Source organism: Porcisia hertigi, chromosome 33 (assembly GCF_017918235.1).
Source record: "Porcisia hertigi strain C119 chromosome 33, whole genome shotgun sequence".
NCBI classification, from domain to species: Eukaryota; Euglenozoa; class Kinetoplastea; order Trypanosomatida; family Trypanosomatidae; genus Porcisia; species Porcisia hertigi.
The window spans coordinates 884690-903954 of record NC_090592.1 but is presented as its reverse complement, the minus strand read 5'-3'; the positions used below and the strand labels follow the sequence as shown (position 1 = coordinate 903954).

Sequence of the window (19265 nt, the reverse complement as noted above, 5' to 3'; positions counted from 1 at the left end):
CAGTGCGTTGCAGTCAGCAGCCGCACAAACGGGGATAAGCGCAGATCCCTCGACAAGCAAGGTAGCCACCTCTTTTCTCCACGGTATAAAAGACGGGGAACCCATTAGAAATTGACACCCTCGGGTGAGACAAGTACCTCGAAGAAAAAAAACGGCAGACATGCATTCACACACTCACACTCACCAACGAATCCATCTCTCTCTCTCTCTCTCTCTCTCTGCCGTGGGGCTCAGCAGATGCCACTTACTGGCTGCAGAAAAAAAAGTAAGAGCGCGCGGAATAGGAGAAAAGGCGAGCTTCATCATCGTTCATTCTTCCTGGGAAAGCCGAAATGCTGTGATAAACCAAACAAAAAAAAATGTGCATCTATGGAAAAAAAAAGATCTACTTTACACACACCGACAGGCACGCATACGTTGTACGTGCATACATAAATGTATATAAAACGAAAGACTCCCCTCCCCCGTATTGACACGTCTTTTTTCTTTCTGCTTGCCTCGCCGCCTCAATCTTGCTGTGGCCTGGTGAGTGCCGTGCAGTGAGTCGACATGGAGGCCAGGTGTGTACAACCATCTAAGCGCCAATTGTCTTCTGTTCCCTGGTACAGCGAGCACACCAAGTCATAAACGCCAACAAAGACAGCGCCCCGAGAGAAGTGCTGAGAAGGGTGCTGCGGAAAAAAAAAAGGCTACGTGCGCGTGTGCGTTGACATACAAGCCAACACACCTATGAGAAGCTGGAATAACCCCCGTGGCTCTCTCAGGGAGAAGGAGATACGTAGACGCACACACATACAGTGGACACGTGGCAGAGGGAGTTGAGGGGGGAAGAGAGAACAAAACAAAAGTGTGCAGTTTCACTGCCCCCGGTGCATCCACACATGTGCTGCATATGCGTCACGCACGTCTCGAACGGCTACGACGCTCTACCGAGGGAGAGGGGGAGTGGGAGTTCGAGTTCAATGTGTAAAGCGCCCGCTCCACCGCCGGACGAGAAGTCTGCGGCCTCAACTTGCGCCGTGCCGCAATCCCGATCGGTGGGGACGAAGTCAGCTGATTCGACACCGGCCGCCCATCCTCCTTTTTTACATCCGCCTCCTCATTCGTGTCGAATGCCACGTTGTCCTCTTCAACCGTTGTGTATTTGGACACCGCTTGCGATACCGCAGCGGCCGCCGAGGACTTCGGCCGAGTCCAGTTCTCCTTCCCCATGGATACTTGATAGAGCTCTGCGAGTGGCGTATTTTCTGTGTCAATGGTGCTGCCCAGCGCAGTGGTAGGATGGTGTCGGTGCGCAGCACCCGACGCAGCAGAACGGGAAGCAGTGCGCTGGCGACCCTCCCCCACATTGCACTTCTCAGGATCACAGTAGACCACCGTCTCATCAACGCCTTTGCGGCCTTGCCGTCGACGTGCCTCGCTACTGCTACTAACGCTACAGGTACCACGCCCATCGACAGCCTCCGGCTGCCGCTGCGACTGTGTCTGCCGGCTTCGGCTCGCAGATGCTATTGTGGGAGACGCAAGGCCATTGCCGCCCTTGCGCTGAAGCTGCGCCTTGAGGCTGTCCAAGATGGAAAGCGCGTTCTTGACACCGTCCGCGTAGCTGGCCGAACTGCGCCTGTCCCGCGCCTCCGCTTGCGTACGCACTCCTGTTTGGAGCACACCAGCGCGTCCCTCCTCATCAGCTGTAGCGCTTCCTAAACGCGGAGGCACATTTGAGCTCGCGCCCGCAGCGGTGGCCTCGGTACGGCGAGTGACAGTTGTGCCACCCTGCAAAGAGCGACTCCTGCCTCCACGGCTGGCGCGTGATACATGAAGGCTCTCGCGAACGCGCCGCAGACTCTCGCGGCGAACTCCTCGCCTCGCCTGCGCCATCAGCGCCTTCTCCTCGCGTTCCAGGCGGTGAATACGGTCTTCCACCTCGCTGTCGCCGACGCCGCGGTAGTACTCGACAAGATCCTCCTCCGCCAGGTCGGACAGGCTCGGCCGCGGTTGCGGCGAGACCGAAGTAGCACCACGTTGGCGGTCCTGTTGTTGCTGCCTCCTCGCCTCCTCTATGTCGTCCTTCACCATTTCGTGTGCCGTCGTGAGATCAGACAGCTCATCTCGGGCCTTCATTAGGGCTGTCCGAAGGTCCCTCATGCAAATAGCGCGTTGCTCAGCATCACCATTTTTCCAGGACGAGATCGTGGGTAGAGGATGGTGCTGCTGATGCTCGTCAGGAGCGTCACCGCTGCCGTTGCTGCTGCCACTACTGCGCTCCACCAGCTTTTCCTGGAGGGCTGCAAACCCGGCTTGAATAACAGGAACACTGCGCGATGCGATGCGTTCAAAGCACACAACCCACTCGTACTGAATTCGTGCACGACGCGCCAGCTCCAACTGCACCAGCACGTCCATCTCACTTCGCTGCTTCTGACGCGCTTCGTAGAGCTGGTACTCCCACCCTGCCAGATTTGTGTCGAGGGAGGACACCTTCGTGGTGAGCTCCTCCCCTAGCTTCGCGATTTTCTCCTTTCGGCACTCGATTTCAGAGGCCACGTCGCGCTGCCGCTTGCGTTCGTTCTCTGCCAGCCCTTGATTGTTGATCCGCTGCCGCATCAGGTCGTTCTGTTGGTTGTACAGTTGCCCAATGTGGTCAATGGCCATGGCGTGATCGTGTGCCACAAGCAGGCGTTGCGCGTTCGCCAGTGAGTGCAAGCAGTCGGAGACTTGCGCTTGGAAGTTCCTGACGACCGAGCCGACTGTGCTGCTACAGTAGAGAAAGCTGTCCCGCAACCCACGCTGGTACTCCGCTTCCGCTGACTCCTGCAAGCCCTCAATGAGCTGCCGCGCGCCGTCACTATACTGGTGTGTGAAGAGTGGCGGCATGTTCAGGACGACAACTGGGTCGTTCTTGATCTTCATCGCACGTTGTGTGAAGCGGAGCGTCGAGACGGTTTGTTCGAAGTTCTCGCGAGAGGGATTCACACAGCACAACACCAGCGTAATGCCCGAGCCACCGAGGCATGTGCGAAGAAGGCGAGTCAACTTGGCATCTCTGTATGGTATGTGAGGTCGCCTGTCGACAATGGCGTCTACGACATTACCGAGAGTGAGAAGACTTCGGTTAATGAAGCCACCCTCTCGAAGGGAAATGCCCTCCGTGTTCGCGCGCGATGCCGACTCAGAACCGGCTAGATCTACCAAGTTGATGACACTCTTTCCAAGGCGACTGTGCCGATGTATTTCGAAGGTGAGGATGACGTGCGAGCGACTACTGTGCTCGTTCAGGTTGGTGACTCCATACTTTCGGTTCCGCTCCGCTGCCGACTGCAGCTGGATAAAGTCGTCAAACGTTTCGACGCCAACCATCTTCTTCTCAAAATAGACGCCGCCATCAGGGGCGTCATGCAACGCAAGCTCGCCTCTCTGGGGTTCTAGAAGATCCTTTACGGACTCGTTGTAGATCTCCGTGTAGAATGCCTGTATCTTTGTACCAGGAGTGGTGCGCTTCAACTCTAACAGAAGCTTCGCTGTCCGCGGCACCATGCCGGGATCTTGATCTATACCTATCATGCTATGCGTCTTGCCGCTGCCAGTTTGGCCGTACGCCATGACAGTGACATTTTTTCCATCGAACGCAGCATGGACGATCGCCTCCATGCCATGGAAGATGGACTCATTGGTGCTGTTGCTCGGGTAGACTTTGTTGTAGACATATCGTGTGTTAGGGTTGGCGGTGCTGTAAAGCACCGTCTCGGCACTGGACCACACCACGTTGGCCACAGACGGGCGAATGCGCACGTGCACCTCAATACTCATCCCCACTATTTCCGCCGTGAGTGTGCGTGTGGGTGGGTGGGTGGGTGGGTGGGTGGGGTATTCGGCAGTATCACTCAAGGGATAACGATTTACCCCTGTTTTTTTTTTCTCCACCTCTCCTCTCTGCTTCTTCTTTTTTGTTGTTCTAACAGTGAGCGTGACGTGCCCAGCAGAGCGGGCCTGTGTGCGTTCTCTCTTTTGTTGGAGGAAGAGGAGGAGGAGGAGGAGGGGTGCTGCTGCCCTTGTTTTCGTCCACCATTAACCCACCACCACCACCACCACGCACACACTTACGCACACACACACACCCTTTCTACTTTTTTGATATATTCTGTGCTACCGTACTTCAGGCAGTCACACAGTCGTGTCGAGGAGCAACGTCTGCCCTTACCCTCTCTCTGGGGGGGGGGGGGGAGGATGGTCGGGGATGCGAAAAATATATATAAAGAAATTAAAAAGTTAAATGCACGTATATATATATATATATATGTATACATATGTGTGTGTATGTGTTCGTGGGTTCCGCGCAGGTGTGTGGGTGGGAACAGGGTGTCAGCAAGCAGCAGCGCATGTCAAACACAGACAAGACGTGAAACAAAAAGGAAAAGGGGGGGAATGGGGGCGGAAAGACCAGAGCGGAAACTCCGTGAGTTGAGTAGCCGTGCCAAAACAAGGCGCAGGAATGCACTCGTGGTGGTGGTGGCTGAGCTGGAACACAGCAAGTTCTCCTGTGATTCGTGTTTGGTGCATCGCAAGCAAAGACTTACCGTACACCCCACATATGCGTACACATAGACCCCGCACAGATGTGCAAACTTATGTAATACGCGCAAAAACATCGAGAGCGCAAAGGCCCTGAGCCAAAGAAAAAAAAAAGGGGGTATCCTATTCCCCCTCCTCTTTTTTGAGTTCCCCTTCACCGTTGAAGCACACACCAGCGTCATGTGCTGCCGCCTCATTCGCCTCTCGAGTAACCAAAAAAAAAAAGGAGGAGATGTCAAGAGAGGGTGGGTGGGTTAGGAGGGGGGTGAGGGGGTGATGATCTTCAACAGGATGGGTAGGCCCCTTGACTCCTTCCCACACAACCACCCCACCTCCGACTCTTCATCCCACCGAGCTGGCCAGCGGTTCATGCTCTCTAATTCGCCCCTCCACTCCCCTCGCCCCCCCCCCCACAGACACCCACACACGCGTGCTGTGCGACTTCGTTCTTCTTACTCCAATTCCTGTTTCAGGGCATTGAATAAAAGCAAAAAACGGACAAGACAGAAAACACACCGAGAGCGAAGTGACGACGACGACGCACAGAGACGCAACATCGCAGCTGATAAATTACGAATGCAAAACTTCTTTGAGAAAGAAGAGTCCCCCCCTCCCCCCGCCTCAATGCATTAGAGCAGCATTGATGCATGGCATGGCAGATGAACGGGTGGACAGTGATACGTCTTCTGGAGCGCCTCCCTCCTCCCCCCCCCGCCTCCGCCTCCGCCTCAACTCCCACAAACCATCGTCTACTCATCCACACATGCACTCGTCACCTCTTTGTGTGGCTTTCCTCACCCCTTGAAGACACACACGCATCCATATCCTTCCACAACGAGAAGAGTACAAGTGCAAGACGGATTTACAAAAAAAAAGGCGTCATGTCCATCACGGAGACGAATTCTGCTCTCCTCAGTTCATGACACTCCATAACCTGGATGGGGAGAAAGGGGGGAGAGGGGGGGGGGGGAGATCGAGATGAGCACACACACACATGCACACACACACACACACGAATACATCCATGAACCACATACTTTGACAAAGGAGCTCCTTTGTATACAAATATATATATAAATCAAAAAGGAAAGGGGAAAACGCATGTCACTGTTGTTGCTGTTATACAAGTAAGTCACCAGTGCACACATGATTCACATCGACGAACACAGCGCAGAAACAAGGGGAAAAAAGCACAGGAGGGAGGAAGGGGGGAAACCTCGGCACGTGTCAGCAGCAACAAGCCTGAATTAGCTGTAGATGTGTCACCTCTGCCCCCCCCCTCCCTCCCTCCCAGTCCTGTTCGCTTGACCACTTTACAATCATAAACCCAAGCGTAGTGGCGACGGAAAGGGGGATGGGGAATTCAGGCCTGAGAAACGGCGCACGTAGCCACGAGAACACCGCCGCCGCGCACAGAGCATCGCCAAAGCTGACCCGCAGTGAAGCGGCAAGACAGTAAAGACTCCAACCATGAAAAAAAAAAAGATGAGTCGACTCAACAAAACGAACCTCAAGAGGCTCTCAAATGCTAAACCCTATTCGCCTACACTCACATAGAGACACGTGGACATATACACAGGGACGAGAGGATGGGTGAAAGAGGTGCATCAGGTTGACTTGGTGTGCGTCTGTGCGAGGGTCACTTGCTAAACCGAAGCGGTATGTCGATCTTATTTGAGCAGCCATTGGGTCTGAGCGACGCCTCTACATTCGGGATGGCTCCCTGATCGGCCGAACCGCTCCGCCAACCACCCTTGGCAGCGCCACCAGTACGAGCAGAGTTGGCTGAGGTGATGACCGGCACAAACTGCAGCGTTGCGCCGGGAGGCAGCTGGTACACACGGTCACCAATCGTAACCGTCTGTGTGAGCGGGAACGGGGGCTGCTGTATCCCGGACATGCCTTGCGGCGGCATCGTGAAATTTGGCGGTGGCGGTGGCAGCGAAAGCGAGGCTCCAGTTCCCATGGCAGGAGGTGGCGCTGCGCTGCCCATCATCGCTGACTGTAGCGGCGGAGGCGGCATGCCTGCGTGCATACAGTGAGAAGATGAGGGAGGCATGCCGAGGCCCCACGGCATCGAGAAGGGCATCCCATTGCCGACAGCACCCATGGCAGTTGCCGGTAGCATCGGCATGCCAGAAAAAACAGATGGCGAGTACGGCGCGGCACCGCTGCTGCCGTACTCACCCCCTGCACCACCGCAGGGATACCCCGCAGCTGCTAGTGCGGGGGCGCCGCTATGCCCAACTCCGGCGAGCGTCGGCGCGCACATGCGTCGACCCACGTGCAGTGCGGGGAAGTCACGCACAGATGCGTCGCTGGCCCGCAGATTGGCTATATCCTGTGCAGAATAACCTATCCACGCACCTCGTGGAGTGCACAGCACACGATGGTGATAATTGAGCGCGATAGAAATATCGTTATCATCGAGGCTTACTGTGGCGCAGCAGTCTGGCATCTTCTTTGTAGCGCCTGTTGACGAGGCACCACCAAAAGTGCCGGTGGGGAGAGTAGCGCTGCCGCTGTCCATTACGTGGATGTGAGAAGGGGGAAGCGTGATAGCCATGAGCGAAAAAAGCCACGAGACGTAGTCGGTGGTCGTTTCAGTTGGCAAGGCAGCCACGAACAAAGCAGTGCACTTCTCCGGTGTACTTGGAGTTGTTGCTGTCATCGGCCCCGAGGCAGACGGCAGAGTGGAGCTCATGTGAGACGCGGCGTCACTGCGCAAGTATGCATGAAACGTAATGCGCTGAGGACTCCCCGCCCTTGCAGTGGGTGAAGAACTAAGCATCACCGCGTCCCCAAGCACGGACTGCGTTGGTGTCGACGACTCGCATGACAAGACGGAGCTGTAAGGGTACAACGCAGTGCTGTTTTCCCTGGCAGACAAGCCTCCAGCCATCGTCGCGCTGCCCATCCCTATAGAGCTAGAGAGAGACGACGACGTGTGCGAATGTGATTGCACGCTGCCCGGCGTGAGTAAAGAGGTAGGTGGAGAGCCGTACTGTGGTGGCTGCATGTTCCCATCATACGGTGGCGGCATGGACCCGTGGTGCTCGCTTGACGCACTGCTCTCTGTTCTGCCTAACGAAACGGTGCTTGCCTGGGGATGGCCCCCGCCGCTGCCAGCCGCCGCCGCACCACCGCCGTTGCCACCCAGTGCGCGGGTGCCGCTGCTGCCACCCTCTCGTTGGCTGTGGTGGTGTCTGAAGCTATATGCACGCTCAATCACAATGGGGTGGATCGGCCCCCGCACGCGCCCAGCTGTCACATCAACAATGTCCTTGGAGGCGATGAGCTCCTTCATGACCTCGGGTGACGGTGACACGTAAACACCCTCCTCGGCGCAGTATATTCGCTGGTTCACCCCCAGGAGCGCCTCCACGTCCTCCTCGTTGGACACAAACACAGACGCGCACCCCGTCGGTGCGACGTTCGAGCGTCCATTCTTCGTCTTGCGATGAATTAAAATGCTTGAGGGGCTCAGGCGTACGCTGCAGGCAACCTGAAAAATCCAGCACACCATGTGTCGCCCACTCTGAATGACTTCGTAGCGCAGACCTCCCAGAAACAACTTCGTGCCCAGATTACGAGACGATGGCGATGCGGAGGACACAGCACCTCCAGTGCCCAACTGATCCTCAGCAACGCCATCTTCTCCTGCTGAGACCGTCACACTGTTGGAGGCTGCCGACGCGGCACCGTTGCCCGATGCTGCGGCGCGGCCTTTTGTCTTCACCTCATTCAGCGGTGCGGTCGAAGCCATCTGCTGTTTGATCACATCCGAGGGAGGGTAGCGGTAAAACTTGGTGTCGAGTCGCGCAGCGTGCCTGTCGATGTTGCGTAGCAACGTCTCCAAGTAATTAGTGTCGTCGTCTTCGTCGTCCCTGTCATCTGGGTAACCCGCACTTCGCTTTGGGGGGGATTGGTTGTGCTGTCTCGAACACCTCGATCCGCCCTCATCGCCGTCAATGGCGTGGAGCACTATTGACAGGCTCTGCTGAACATTATCGGCGTTGTCAGAGTCGGTGTTTGCATCGACGCACGCGCCGCCGGGTCCTCTGAAAAGTTGATAGCCCGGCGTGAGGTACGGCTTCGCACCCCCTCCGATACTGGACGTTGTGTGGCTGAAGACATCTGGCCCATTGTTCACGTCGGGCATCGTGTGCAACGAATCATGCAGCTGCGCCATGCGATGCTCGAAGCTCTGCGCAGAGGCGGACTCTGCGCTCGTGTAGCTCCGCCCGCCAGTCGAACCTGTCTCGTCGTCATCATCGCGCGGATTCCCCACACTTTTGTCTACGGCACTCCCATCGCTGCCCTTCTCGTGTTGATCCCGGAACAGCATCGGGTGCCTCTCGCTCTCCCTCTGTGTATGTGTGTGTGTGTATATGTGGGGAGGGGGCGGCGTGAGACACAGGAGAGGTAAGAGGTGCTCTGACGCTAGACAATGGACGCAAGAAAAAGAAGAATATGGAAAAGAATGCCCAGACAACGGAGAAAAAAAAAAGAAATCGACCCCCCCCCTCGCTCACGCGTCAAAAGAAGATGAGACCGGGTAAGAGTAGCGAATTCCCCCGTCCCCCAAAGAAGTGAGTACGAGCAAGAAAGAGTGCCCGCAACGCAAAAGACGGATATAAGTGAGCAATTCTTTTTTCGCAGAGATGGGCGTTCTGTGATCGTTTTTTCTCTGCCTCTTCTCTTGTAATTCGGTGGACCGGCCCAAAACTACAAACGACACTTGACTGCGGCCTGCTCGAGTGCGCCTTCAGGAGAGGCGTGAAGGGTGGTGGAGCGGTAAAAGAGCTAAAAATGCAGAATTAAACCGACGAGAGAAACCGGGGCGTGGGGCGTGGGGGGGGATCGAAGGGGGAGAAAAAAAAAACAGAAAGGGGGAAGAGACCGGCAGCAAGAGCGTGTAAAAATGGAAACGTGTGTTTAGTGGAGTTAGGAGCAGCAGCAGTAGCAACAACAACAGTGCAAATGGCAGCGATTAGCGAATATATAATGGTAGATGTCAACACGGAAAGAATCGCAGAAGAGAAAAATCTTCTCTTTTAACGGAGAGAGGTGGCGCGAAAGCGGGGAGAAAAAACAAAAAATCACGAATGCAAAACAGGGGACGAAAAAAACGGATCAAATCACGCGCAACGCCTTACACACTGGAGAAAAAAAATGATTGAGCCGCTGGAGGAGGGAGGAGGAGGACCTGAGCTCTACGAAATAACAAAACGGGGTGTCAACACGAGGGAAGTGAAGAGACGGTATAGTGAAAAACTATACATATACGCGTACACATGTATATATGCATATATATGTACGTATGTATACACGAGAAACCTTTAAAGGGAGAGAACAACGCGAGAGAGAAGAAAATCGATATAGGCCACAGAGAGCGCGGCCGATTGCCCGTGATATAACGCACGACCTTCTTCTTTTTGTTGTTGTTGGTCACCCCTCGGTTCAAGGGGGTTTGGGGGGGGGGGGGGAAGAGAAATATGCTGCTAAGGCCAATTCGAGTCTGGGAAAGCAATGCAAACTGTAAGGGAGGGGGGATGTGGTTGCTTTTATATTGTTGCTTTACGTAGTGCAAAACGAAAAAAAAAATGAGGCAGTGAAAAAAGCAAATAAAAATTCGGCAAGCGCACACCCCGCGGGGTGTGCGACGCGTGTAAGGACAACAACAAAACTTTAGAAATGAGAAAAGTGTGTACAAGCTGAACCAAATCGCAAGACGACAACGAAATAAAGGGGAAATACAAGAAAAAAAAGTGTAACGTGTCAGCCGCGCCAGCGCCCTCCCTATATTTTATATTGTCTCTCCGTTACGGTCGACGAATGTACACCAAAGTGCACCCTGAGTCTACGTCTGTGCGTGTGTATGTGCGTATGTGTGTGTGTGTATGTGTGTGCGTGTGTGTGTTTATTGTATGCTGTTACCGAGCGGTATCTAGGGTTTTGTTTGCCCGTTTCTTTAAGCTCTACACCTTAAGTGCGTAGTGTTACCCTTCTGCGGTGTTTTGTGATGTTTTTGATCCACCACGCGGCAATCGGAAAGAAAGGGAGGAAGGCAAGAGGAGGGAGAAGTAGAAAACTAATGAAAAATGAAGGAGGACGGCATAGAGGGCGGGGGGGAAGAGAAATACCCGCATGCCCGCATGCCCGCCCCCTCGTGACGGAGAATGGCAATGCGTACGGCAGAAATGCACTCTCCTCCTGTGTCTCTTTTTTTTTCTCCAGCACTTGCCCAGCGGTTTTTTTTGTCCGGTGCGTGGGAACGCACAGGGCAATGACAGCAACTGATTCCATCTCTCCTCCTTCGCTCTCTCGATATTTGCCACACTCGCGCGGTTATGTTTCTTGTGAATGTGAGTTTTCTTTTTTTTCTCGGGGGAGAGATGTGACCTGAGGCCTGAGACGCGACAAGTGAAAAGACAGCCTACCTTCCAATGTACAGGGAAAGCATACCGGACAGTCCAAGAGAGATGCGCGCATTTGACCCAGAACAGATTGGGTGTTAGTAAATCTTCAGATGAAGGCGACAAAGGGGAATTATAGATTTGAAGCAGCGCGGCACGAAGTGATTTTCGTGGCTGCATTGATGCGCATGGCATGGTGGATGCCAAACAGGAACGACAGGGGAGAAAGGAAGCAACGAAAGAGATCGAAGGAAAAAAAAAGGGAGAGGAGAGAACACGCTCGAAATTGTGCGACCACGCATAAATCGCGCATGCCTTTTGTGTTCGCGTTCCTGGGCTCCCCCCTGATGGAAACGGACGCAAGCCCATATCGATAAAGGACAGGTACGCAAAGAATCTGGAAGTTGGGGTTGCTTGATAATCAAATAGGCGCTCCGCTCTTGGCTCTGGCGTCCGCAGACACACACACACGCACACATACACGCGCGCGCGCATGACTCCCCCACCCCACCCACTGGCACATAGGCGCAGAAAGTACTACCTTTGCAAGCACACGCATAGCGGATCAAGAACTTTTCTAGTTGTGGCGTGATCCCTCTCAAAGGCGGGCGCCCCAGGCTTAAAGAGAGTGCAAGACGAGGGCAACAAGCAGGAGAGAAGAGAGCCCCAGTTCCTTTAGCCGGTGTATACGGGAATTGGATGCCTGGATGTGGACGCCTGTCTGTATCCCCCCTATCTCTTTCTCTCTCCCCCCCCTCGATCAAAGACTCTGTGTTAACTGTTCATTGCTAGAATGGGGCACATGCATGGAAGCCATCTCCGGCATGGAAAAATGAGGCTGTGTACAGACACGTCACCGCCCCTCCACCTCTGCAATAACGATCATCACTTCATCACAAAACGCTTTGAAGTCTGCGTTGTTGTACTGGGCTGCGTCCAGCGCGTCCAACCGGGAACGACTACTGTCGATGGTTTTGATGAGCTTCTGCAGTGACGGGCTGCGCAGCGCACTCCGTATTCGTGGGTGATTCGCCAGGGCACCCAGATGCTTTTCCTGGAGGATGTACACTGCGTCAGCGTCGCCAGCGTATTCTGCCGGTGCCGATGGGCCGGATCCAGCAACGGTAGACGGGTTTGCCTCGGAGATTTCTGTCGCTGTTTTTCCCGAGCGCTCGACCGCCGATGCCAGCGACGCGTCGTCCTGAGAGCTGCCACGAGTACTGGCTGAAGTCGCCTTCACACGCGACAGGTCTGAGAAAATATCCCCCTCGGCCTCGGCGCGCTGCCTCTTTGCCTCACGCTCCTCCTCCGGCCGATGGGCAGCCACCACGGCGTCACAGAGATGAGAAAACGACGATGCCACGCCGTTGCCGTATGCCGCCTCTGCCTGCGCTATCGTCATGCGGTGTTTCTTGTAACACTGAGACGAGCAGTAGGCGCAACGGCACGCACGGCACCGATAGTTCGCCTTCTCTGCGTCACAGACAACACACTTCATTTTCGCCCCTCCCCCTAAAAAAAAAAGCTCGGTCTTGATAAAATCACCCCTGTGGCAATTAAAGCTCCCCCCTCCCCCCGAGGCCCGTCTCTCTCCAGCTGACTAGCTGTGTGTGTGTGTGTGTGTGTGTGTGTGTGTGTGTGTGTGTGTGCGGCTATAACCTCACTGCACCTCCACAGACGCCTTCTACAATGTCACTGTCCTTTTGGAGGTGTAAACGATGGCGTAGGCACACGTGCGCGCGTGTCTGAAAAGATCACCAAGACACGCACACACATGCGCAGTGCGAAATTCTAAAAAATGTATACGCAACCACGAAAATATATAAATATATGTATATATATACGATAAATGATATTATAATAATGAAATATCCCTAATAGCAGAGAAGCACAGGAGAGGAGATAATGGCGTTCTCGTTTTTCGTGTAGAAGGTGGACCCCATATCATCAAAATACACCACAGAGGAAGCAGGCCGTGGACAAAGTGAGCGTGAACATGCGCGTCATCAACTGTGCTGCACAGCCGGGAAGATGGGAGTGGGGCAAAGTGCTCGACATCAGCGCAACCTAGTAGACTTGTCACGACGCAGACCACGGAGACAGACGATTAAAAGAGGAGCAGCAATTGACCAGCAGAGCAAAATATAGTTCATCTGCTCGCGACAACTCCCTCTCTCTCTAGTCATTCTCAGAGATGACCGGTGCACGTCCTCGTGCGGTCATTGGGGAGGCAGGGGGGATACGGACGCGAGAAGGCAGAAGCAATCAGCCAAACCCATCGTTCGCACGGCTATGATACTCTCTTGCTCGTCTGCCCCAGACGGACACAAAAATGGGAAAAACATGAATTCAACTGAACGCAGAGCTTCAAAAAAAAAGGGGGGAGGGCCGTGCGTGAGGGGAAGAAGAAAAAGACGGATATGAAGTCTGGCGACATCACCACCGACTCTCCCCACTGCCCCTTTATACTAGAGAGAGACACACACACACACGCACACACACAGCAGACCCACACCCTTGGAAGATGTACCACAAGGAAAAACACGCCGAACAAGAAATCGATGTGGGATAGATGGACAGGGACGCATCGAAACACTGAAACGAGCACACCCATCGCACACATGAGAATTGTCAGACGCGCGCGCGCAAGCAAGGCTCACATGTACGGTGCACCACAGCTCATTGAGCCCAGCAACTGTTTGTTGCGATACTTGTATCCGTTAAACTCATTGAGTGAGAGAGGCAGGTTCATCAGTTCCACACAGCTCTCGTCCAGGCGGAAGCAAGTGCGATGGTGGAGACGGGTCAGCGTACACAGTGACCCGGGAGGCGGCGATCTCATTTTGTGGAACGTCTCCACTGTAAGGTAAAACCAGCGCTTGATGAACATGCGCATTGTCAGCCCGTGCGTGATGATCACAACATTTGTGTCCATTGGGAACTCCACGCGCTCACGTTGAAAGGCATCGAGAAACGACGTGACGCGATCACAGACGTCTGCGCCGCTTTCACCAAAGGGGAAGCGGTAGAAAAACCGGCCATATCGCTCGCGCTCCTTCAGATGTTGCATGAGCTCCTCGGCGCTCGTGTAGCGACCAATGTCACCGTCTCTGAGCCGAACGTCTTCACGAACGCCGATGATATTGCTACTCGTACCGCTGTTCAGCACAAGAGACGGGTCTCGATGCAAAGAGGAATGCGCGCTGGGCACTGTTAGGTTGGCGTAGGTTGGTGAAGTGGCCGTCGCGAATAGGGGTGACTTACTCGCCTCACCTGCGGCTCCTGTGGCAGAGCTGGTTCCCAGGGACTCCATAGACACTGCCTCGGATGAGACGCCCGTGCTTTCCTCCTCCTCCCACCACTTCTGAGTGTGAGACAGCCCACTTAATCGGGCCTCATCAAATCCCTGTAGCAAGTACCGAAGAGACTGCCGAGATCGGATGTACGGTGAATAGTAAAAGTAGACAGGATCGTCGCCAATCAGCTCACTCAGTGCACGGCCCGCCGCGATCGCCTCCCGCTTTCCCTCCTCTACCAAGGGGATGCGCCAGTCCGGTGTCTGCACATACACGCTCACATCCTCGTTGGCCTCACTTCGACCGTTCCTAATTAAAATAATGCGCTTGACCGGCTCTGCAAAGCTGGATACCGAGTACAACAACGAGTGCGGCGCCCCAGTACGTGAAGGCAGTGCTGTTGAGGGGGGCGGCGATGGCTCCCCCGCTCCTCGTGACGCACCAGAAGACGCCGAGGTAGGAGGCGTGGGTGCCGGTGCTTCGGTATTTTGAATACTTTTGTTGCTATCATGATGACGCTGACTACCTCTCGCAGTGGGCAATGGCGATTGTGCGGCAGTGCAGGAGGAGGAGGAGGAGGAGGGATCCGTGCTAGCTAGTGTCGTCGCTGACAGGGTCTTTTGTTTTGTGGGGGCTGGGGACGACGAGGCAGATCCGGACGTTTGATCGACCCCAGAGGGACAGCGGGTCGCCGGAGTCGATGCCCCTCGATCCAGAGAAGCGGTGCCTGATAAATCGGTAGACTGCTGACGGCGTGCGAGGTGACGGTGCGAGCTGCTGCGAATTGAGATGGACATTCGCTGCACCCCGTTGGGCTTTCGAGTCAAGACCCAGTCGGGTGTCGCGTCCTCCTCGGTGCCCCCTTCGGGCACGTGCGCCCCTGTATCCGGCCGCACAGGAGGAGACGCTGACCTCGGATGAGTTGGCGTTAGGCCCTCCTTCGAGAATCCCGAGGAGGACACGCAGCGATGCGGGCTAGTGAGCATCGTAAACTTCAGCGACGCACCTGTACCGACCGAGGCCAGGCGAGCGGGCCGAAAGGCGCCATGGCAGCTGCACGTCGACGCCCTGCTCGGGACTTGCGGAATACGAGCGCACGCCGTCAGGACGCACTGTACCGCACGCGGTGCGAATGTGGAGTGCATGGCCGGACGTCACTTCTCTTCAGTGCTCTCTCTTTTCTTCCCCCTCTTGTCACCTCGCATCGGCGCACACACACACACACACACCAAAAAAAAAGGGCACCTGAGGGGGTGTACACACACAACAAGTGTACGGCTTAAGAGTGCAAACAAAGGAGAAAGCCGCGACGAGAATGACACAGCAGTAGGCACACAGCGCAAAAAAAAAAGGTAAAAAGTAGGCAAAGCGTACTAAAAAAAAAGCAAAAATTCAGCGAACAGAAAGAAGAGAGTGGAATGCAGGGGCCCCAAACCTCGCGCAGCAACACGCGCACCTGGCGGGATGCTTATCCCTGCCACTGACCGATCCCACCACAGGTGGACGTGCACGCAAGAACAAAGAGATTAGTGAGAAAACGTTCAGGGCAGCAAGAGGGGATGGGGATGGGGAGAGTGCGTCGAAGAGGTGAGACGGTGGAAAACACAAAGAGGAAGCAACCATGAAGAAAAAAAAAAGCACGCGAAAGGGAGCGACGACTAATCAACTACGCGCGTGAACATCAACGAAAGGTGGGCCACAGAGGAGGAAGGGGGCGCGAGAAGGAGACCCGAAGATGTACCAGGGAAGTGCTAGGGGATGTGGGTGGGCGATTGAGTGGAACTGAGGACGGGAAACACGCACAAGCCGAACGTGGGGAAGCGATGGTGCGAGTGCCTCAGAGGGAGAAAAAAAAGGGGAAGTAAAGGCAGGCGAGGCGATGCACCTGCTCAAACAGAGCGAGGAAGTGTATGCGCGTACGTGAGTCGGTATCCAACACACACACAAAAAAAAAGACAACTGCCAACATCAGTCCGGGGAGGGAAGGGGGAGGAAGGGAAAGCCCGTGACAGGGAGGAAACAAAAAGAAGAGGGAGGAGCGTCCATGAGAGAGAGCTGGAAAAAAGAAACAGCGGGCGACATCGTTTGGAGAAGAGCAACGTTACAGCCGGCTCCGCAATCATCTTCGGGTTCATGAATACCGAGGAGAGGAGGTGGAGGGGGGGCTGTTAGAAAACTTCGAGGAAGGGAAGAAGGGGCGCGATTTCGGATGCTCTACTTCGCACACCGGGCGTCGCAGCAATACGCAACACCGGACGAACAGTGCCAGGGTGAAAACGCGGTTGCTTGTTATTACTTTTTTTTTGGAGGGAGGGGGCCGTATGGATACTGCAGAGATGGCAGAGCTCTCCTCTTGTGCTCGTCGGTGAGCAAAGCGAAGAGAATTTCGCGTCAACTCCCGTGTCTTCCATCTTTTTGTTGCTGCTCCCCTCGTGTGTGTGTTTCTGTATGTGTCGTTTGAAAGGCGAAGAACGCCGCACATTTTTCTCGTTTAAACCCAAGATTGGCAGAGCAGTCAATATAGGCAGAAGCAGAAGCACTACTATGAGAACCACCATGCTCACCTTGGGCGGATATGCACGACAGCCTACAAACGCATAGCACGATATATATTTAAATGGTGTTGGAGGGGGTTTGGGCGGGGGGAGAGGAGGTCAAAGAGACGGTTGGCCGCTCTTTTACGTGTTTGAGACAAGCGAGCACGTCCCTTTTTTTTTTCATGAAGAAACGGGAAAGGAGGTTCTTCAGAGCCAACGAAAACGGGGGAGGGGAAACACGCACACACGGAAAAAAAAGATAAAGCGAGTGGGGCTAGCAGCGACTATTCCACGGATTTCCTCCTGGCGGCATCATCACTGCCTGGACGGAACTTCATGTACTCCTCGTTTGGTGCGCAGTCCATGCAGTGGGGTGAAGACGCGGGCTCGGAGGCGCGATTTGGTGGAACGGACTCGGCGGCCCCTGGTGTCGATGCTAAACCCTCTGCCCTCTCAGCCAGGCTAGCGCTCGTTCTGGACGCTGATACGCTTGTTGGTGTAGTAGACCATGTCGCCATCGAGAAGGGGAGCCTGCGTCGTCGCGGCGGTGGGGCTGGGGCACCGACGCCGCTGTTGTGTGCGTTGGACATGGAGTAGTGGTTCTCGTCGTCGTCTTCGGCAACAGCGCCCTCCGTGGCTTTGGCTGGGTCAACGATGCCGAGGAACTTTTCACGGTACCAACGTGTATCCTCGTGGCCGTCGAAGCGCATCATCTGCAGCAACGGGTCACTGCCGAACAAACTCTTGCTAATATCCGTCATGACGAGGCGGCCGAGTTTGTCGTCGCGCTCCAGCAGGATGATGGCGCAGTTGGGGGGGTTACACATCGTCTCGAAAACCTCCATCGGCACGCGGAACCAGCGGCCAATGAAAAGGCGAATCAGCAGCCCATGAGCGATGATAAGAACATTCTGCTCTTCACCGGCGCCGTGGTCGTCCGGTGGTAAAATGCCAGGAGCTTCAGCATCGCCCATATTAGACAGGGACAATGGATAGTGCGACGGCGTAGTGCAACGCATCGCTCTTCGCGGACCGGTGGGGGACGTTGTGGCCTGCTGGTATGACGAGGACGGGGACGAGGAGCAGCCCTCTGCGGATGAAACAGTGGTACCTTTCTCGGATAGCGAAGTGTGTGAATCACGAGCGCTGTCTGGATGGACATCGCTGTCAGCATTCCATCGACCAATGTCGGGGTATCCCAGCTCCTCTCGTGCACCCGGCAGCAAGTGTTCGCTCATGTTTGGAACGGCCAAGCCGATGCGCTCGCGCAGGAGGGAGTCGAAGAAACCCGAGACACGATCGCCGACATCGGCACCGCTCTCCCCAAACGGAAAGCGGTAGTACAATCGGCCAAAGGCGTTTCGCGCAGCCCACGTCGCATCCATCTCGTGCAAAGGTTGGTAATTGCCCATCTCCTGCTCGCGGAGGCGCTCATCCTCGCGTTCACCCTGGATCTGCGACTCGTCAAAGCTCCGGCGTATCTCGCTCAGGGTCTGCCTAGTGCGAGTGTATGGAGAATAGTAGATGTAGAGCTTCTCATCCCGGATGATGTTGCGGAGTCGTCTGCCGCAGTCGTACGCCTGCTCTCGTCCGAGCGCCGTGAGCGGAATCTTCCAGTCAGGCGTGGTGCTGTAAACCTCACGGTTGACATTTGCAGCAGATTCACCGTGGCGCACAAGGACGAGTCGCCGCGGCAGCCATTGATGTTGAGCGCGGCGGCTTTCTGTGCTGCTGAAAACCTCGTTGGGGTAAGAAAGTCGCCTGCGCAGCACTGTCTGCCGCATGATGGCTGCTCGACGTTAATGAAACCTCTTCGACTCTTCGTGAATAAATAAATAGTAATAATAATAGCCCGTACACACAATGTCTGTTGTGTCTCGGGGTGCACCACCTACATAACCTGCTGTGATGGTTTTTTTTTAATGTCGTTTGCTATACTTCTCTGTCTCTCTGCTGAATGCACTCGAGATGCGGGGGAGCCAAGCAGCACGTGTGTGATTTTTTGAAAAATCTATATGTGTACTGTGCGTGTGTGTGTGTTTTTTGCGGGGCAGCTCCAGTGGCAAAGAAGTTCAATCGAAAAAAAAAGTGCAGGAATATACGAGGAAAACGCACGAAAAAGGAGGGGGAGTGAAGAGGGGGATCGACGAGACAGAAAACCGCTGATGGTCCAGATTTTATAGAATGGAGAGGGGGGAGAGGGAGGGTAAGGGGAGGGTAAGGGGGGAGGGGGGAGGGGGGGGACTCAGATGGCCCACCAGATCGGCAGCGACGACTAGGTGCGATTTCTTCGAGTTCCATCGACACGTTGCTCATCGTATGGGTAGCACAAACGTGCTCGTGCTCGCACGTCGCCCCGACGCAGCAACCATCCTCCAGGGGCGGAATGCCGACACAGGGACAGCGATGCATCGCTCTTGGGTGCCCTAATCCCTAAATGATTC

At 55.0% G+C, this 19265-nt stretch overlaps 5 protein-coding genes across 5 annotated transcripts; all 5 read right to left on the bottom strand.

Moving 5' to 3' along the window:
* Positions 1 to 897: 897 nt before the first annotated feature.
* JKF63_02244 (uncharacterized protein) lies at positions 898 to 3807 on the bottom strand (the record flags this gene model as incomplete). The annotated part of the gene is made up of 1 exon (XM_067898284.1): positions 898 to 3807. The coding sequence occupies one exon, from the start codon at positions 3805 to 3807 to the stop codon at positions 898 to 900; it is 2910 nt and encodes a 969-aa protein (XP_067754441.1).
* Positions 3808 to 6208: 2401 nt separating this feature from the next.
* Positions 6209 to 8761, bottom strand: JKF63_02243 (uncharacterized protein; the record flags this gene model as incomplete). Its single annotated transcript, XM_067898283.1, has 1 exon — positions 6209 to 8761. The coding sequence occupies one exon, from the start codon at positions 8759 to 8761 to the stop codon at positions 6209 to 6211; it is 2553 nt and encodes an 850-aa protein (XP_067754440.1).
* Positions 8762 to 11841: 3080 nt separating this feature from the next.
* Positions 11842 to 12486, bottom strand: JKF63_02242 (uncharacterized protein; the record flags this gene model as incomplete). Its single annotated transcript, XM_067898282.1, has 1 exon — positions 11842 to 12486. One exon carries the CDS (start codon positions 12484 to 12486, stop codon positions 11842 to 11844), a length of 645 nt encoding a protein of 214 aa, XP_067754439.1.
* Positions 12487 to 13644: 1158 nt separating this feature from the next.
* JKF63_02241 (uncharacterized protein) lies at positions 13645 to 15270 on the bottom strand (the record flags this gene model as incomplete). The annotated part of the gene is made up of 1 exon (XM_067898281.1): positions 13645 to 15270. The coding sequence occupies one exon, from the start codon at positions 15268 to 15270 to the stop codon at positions 13645 to 13647; it is 1626 nt and encodes a 541-aa protein (XP_067754438.1).
* A 1835-nt stretch (positions 15271 to 17105) lies between these two features.
* Positions 17106 to 18605, bottom strand: JKF63_02240 (uncharacterized protein; the record flags this gene model as incomplete). The annotated part of the gene is made up of 1 exon (XM_067898280.1): positions 17106 to 18605. One exon carries the CDS (start codon positions 18603 to 18605, stop codon positions 17106 to 17108), a length of 1500 nt encoding a protein of 499 aa, XP_067754437.1.
* Between the last annotated feature and the right edge of the window lie 660 nt (positions 18606 to 19265).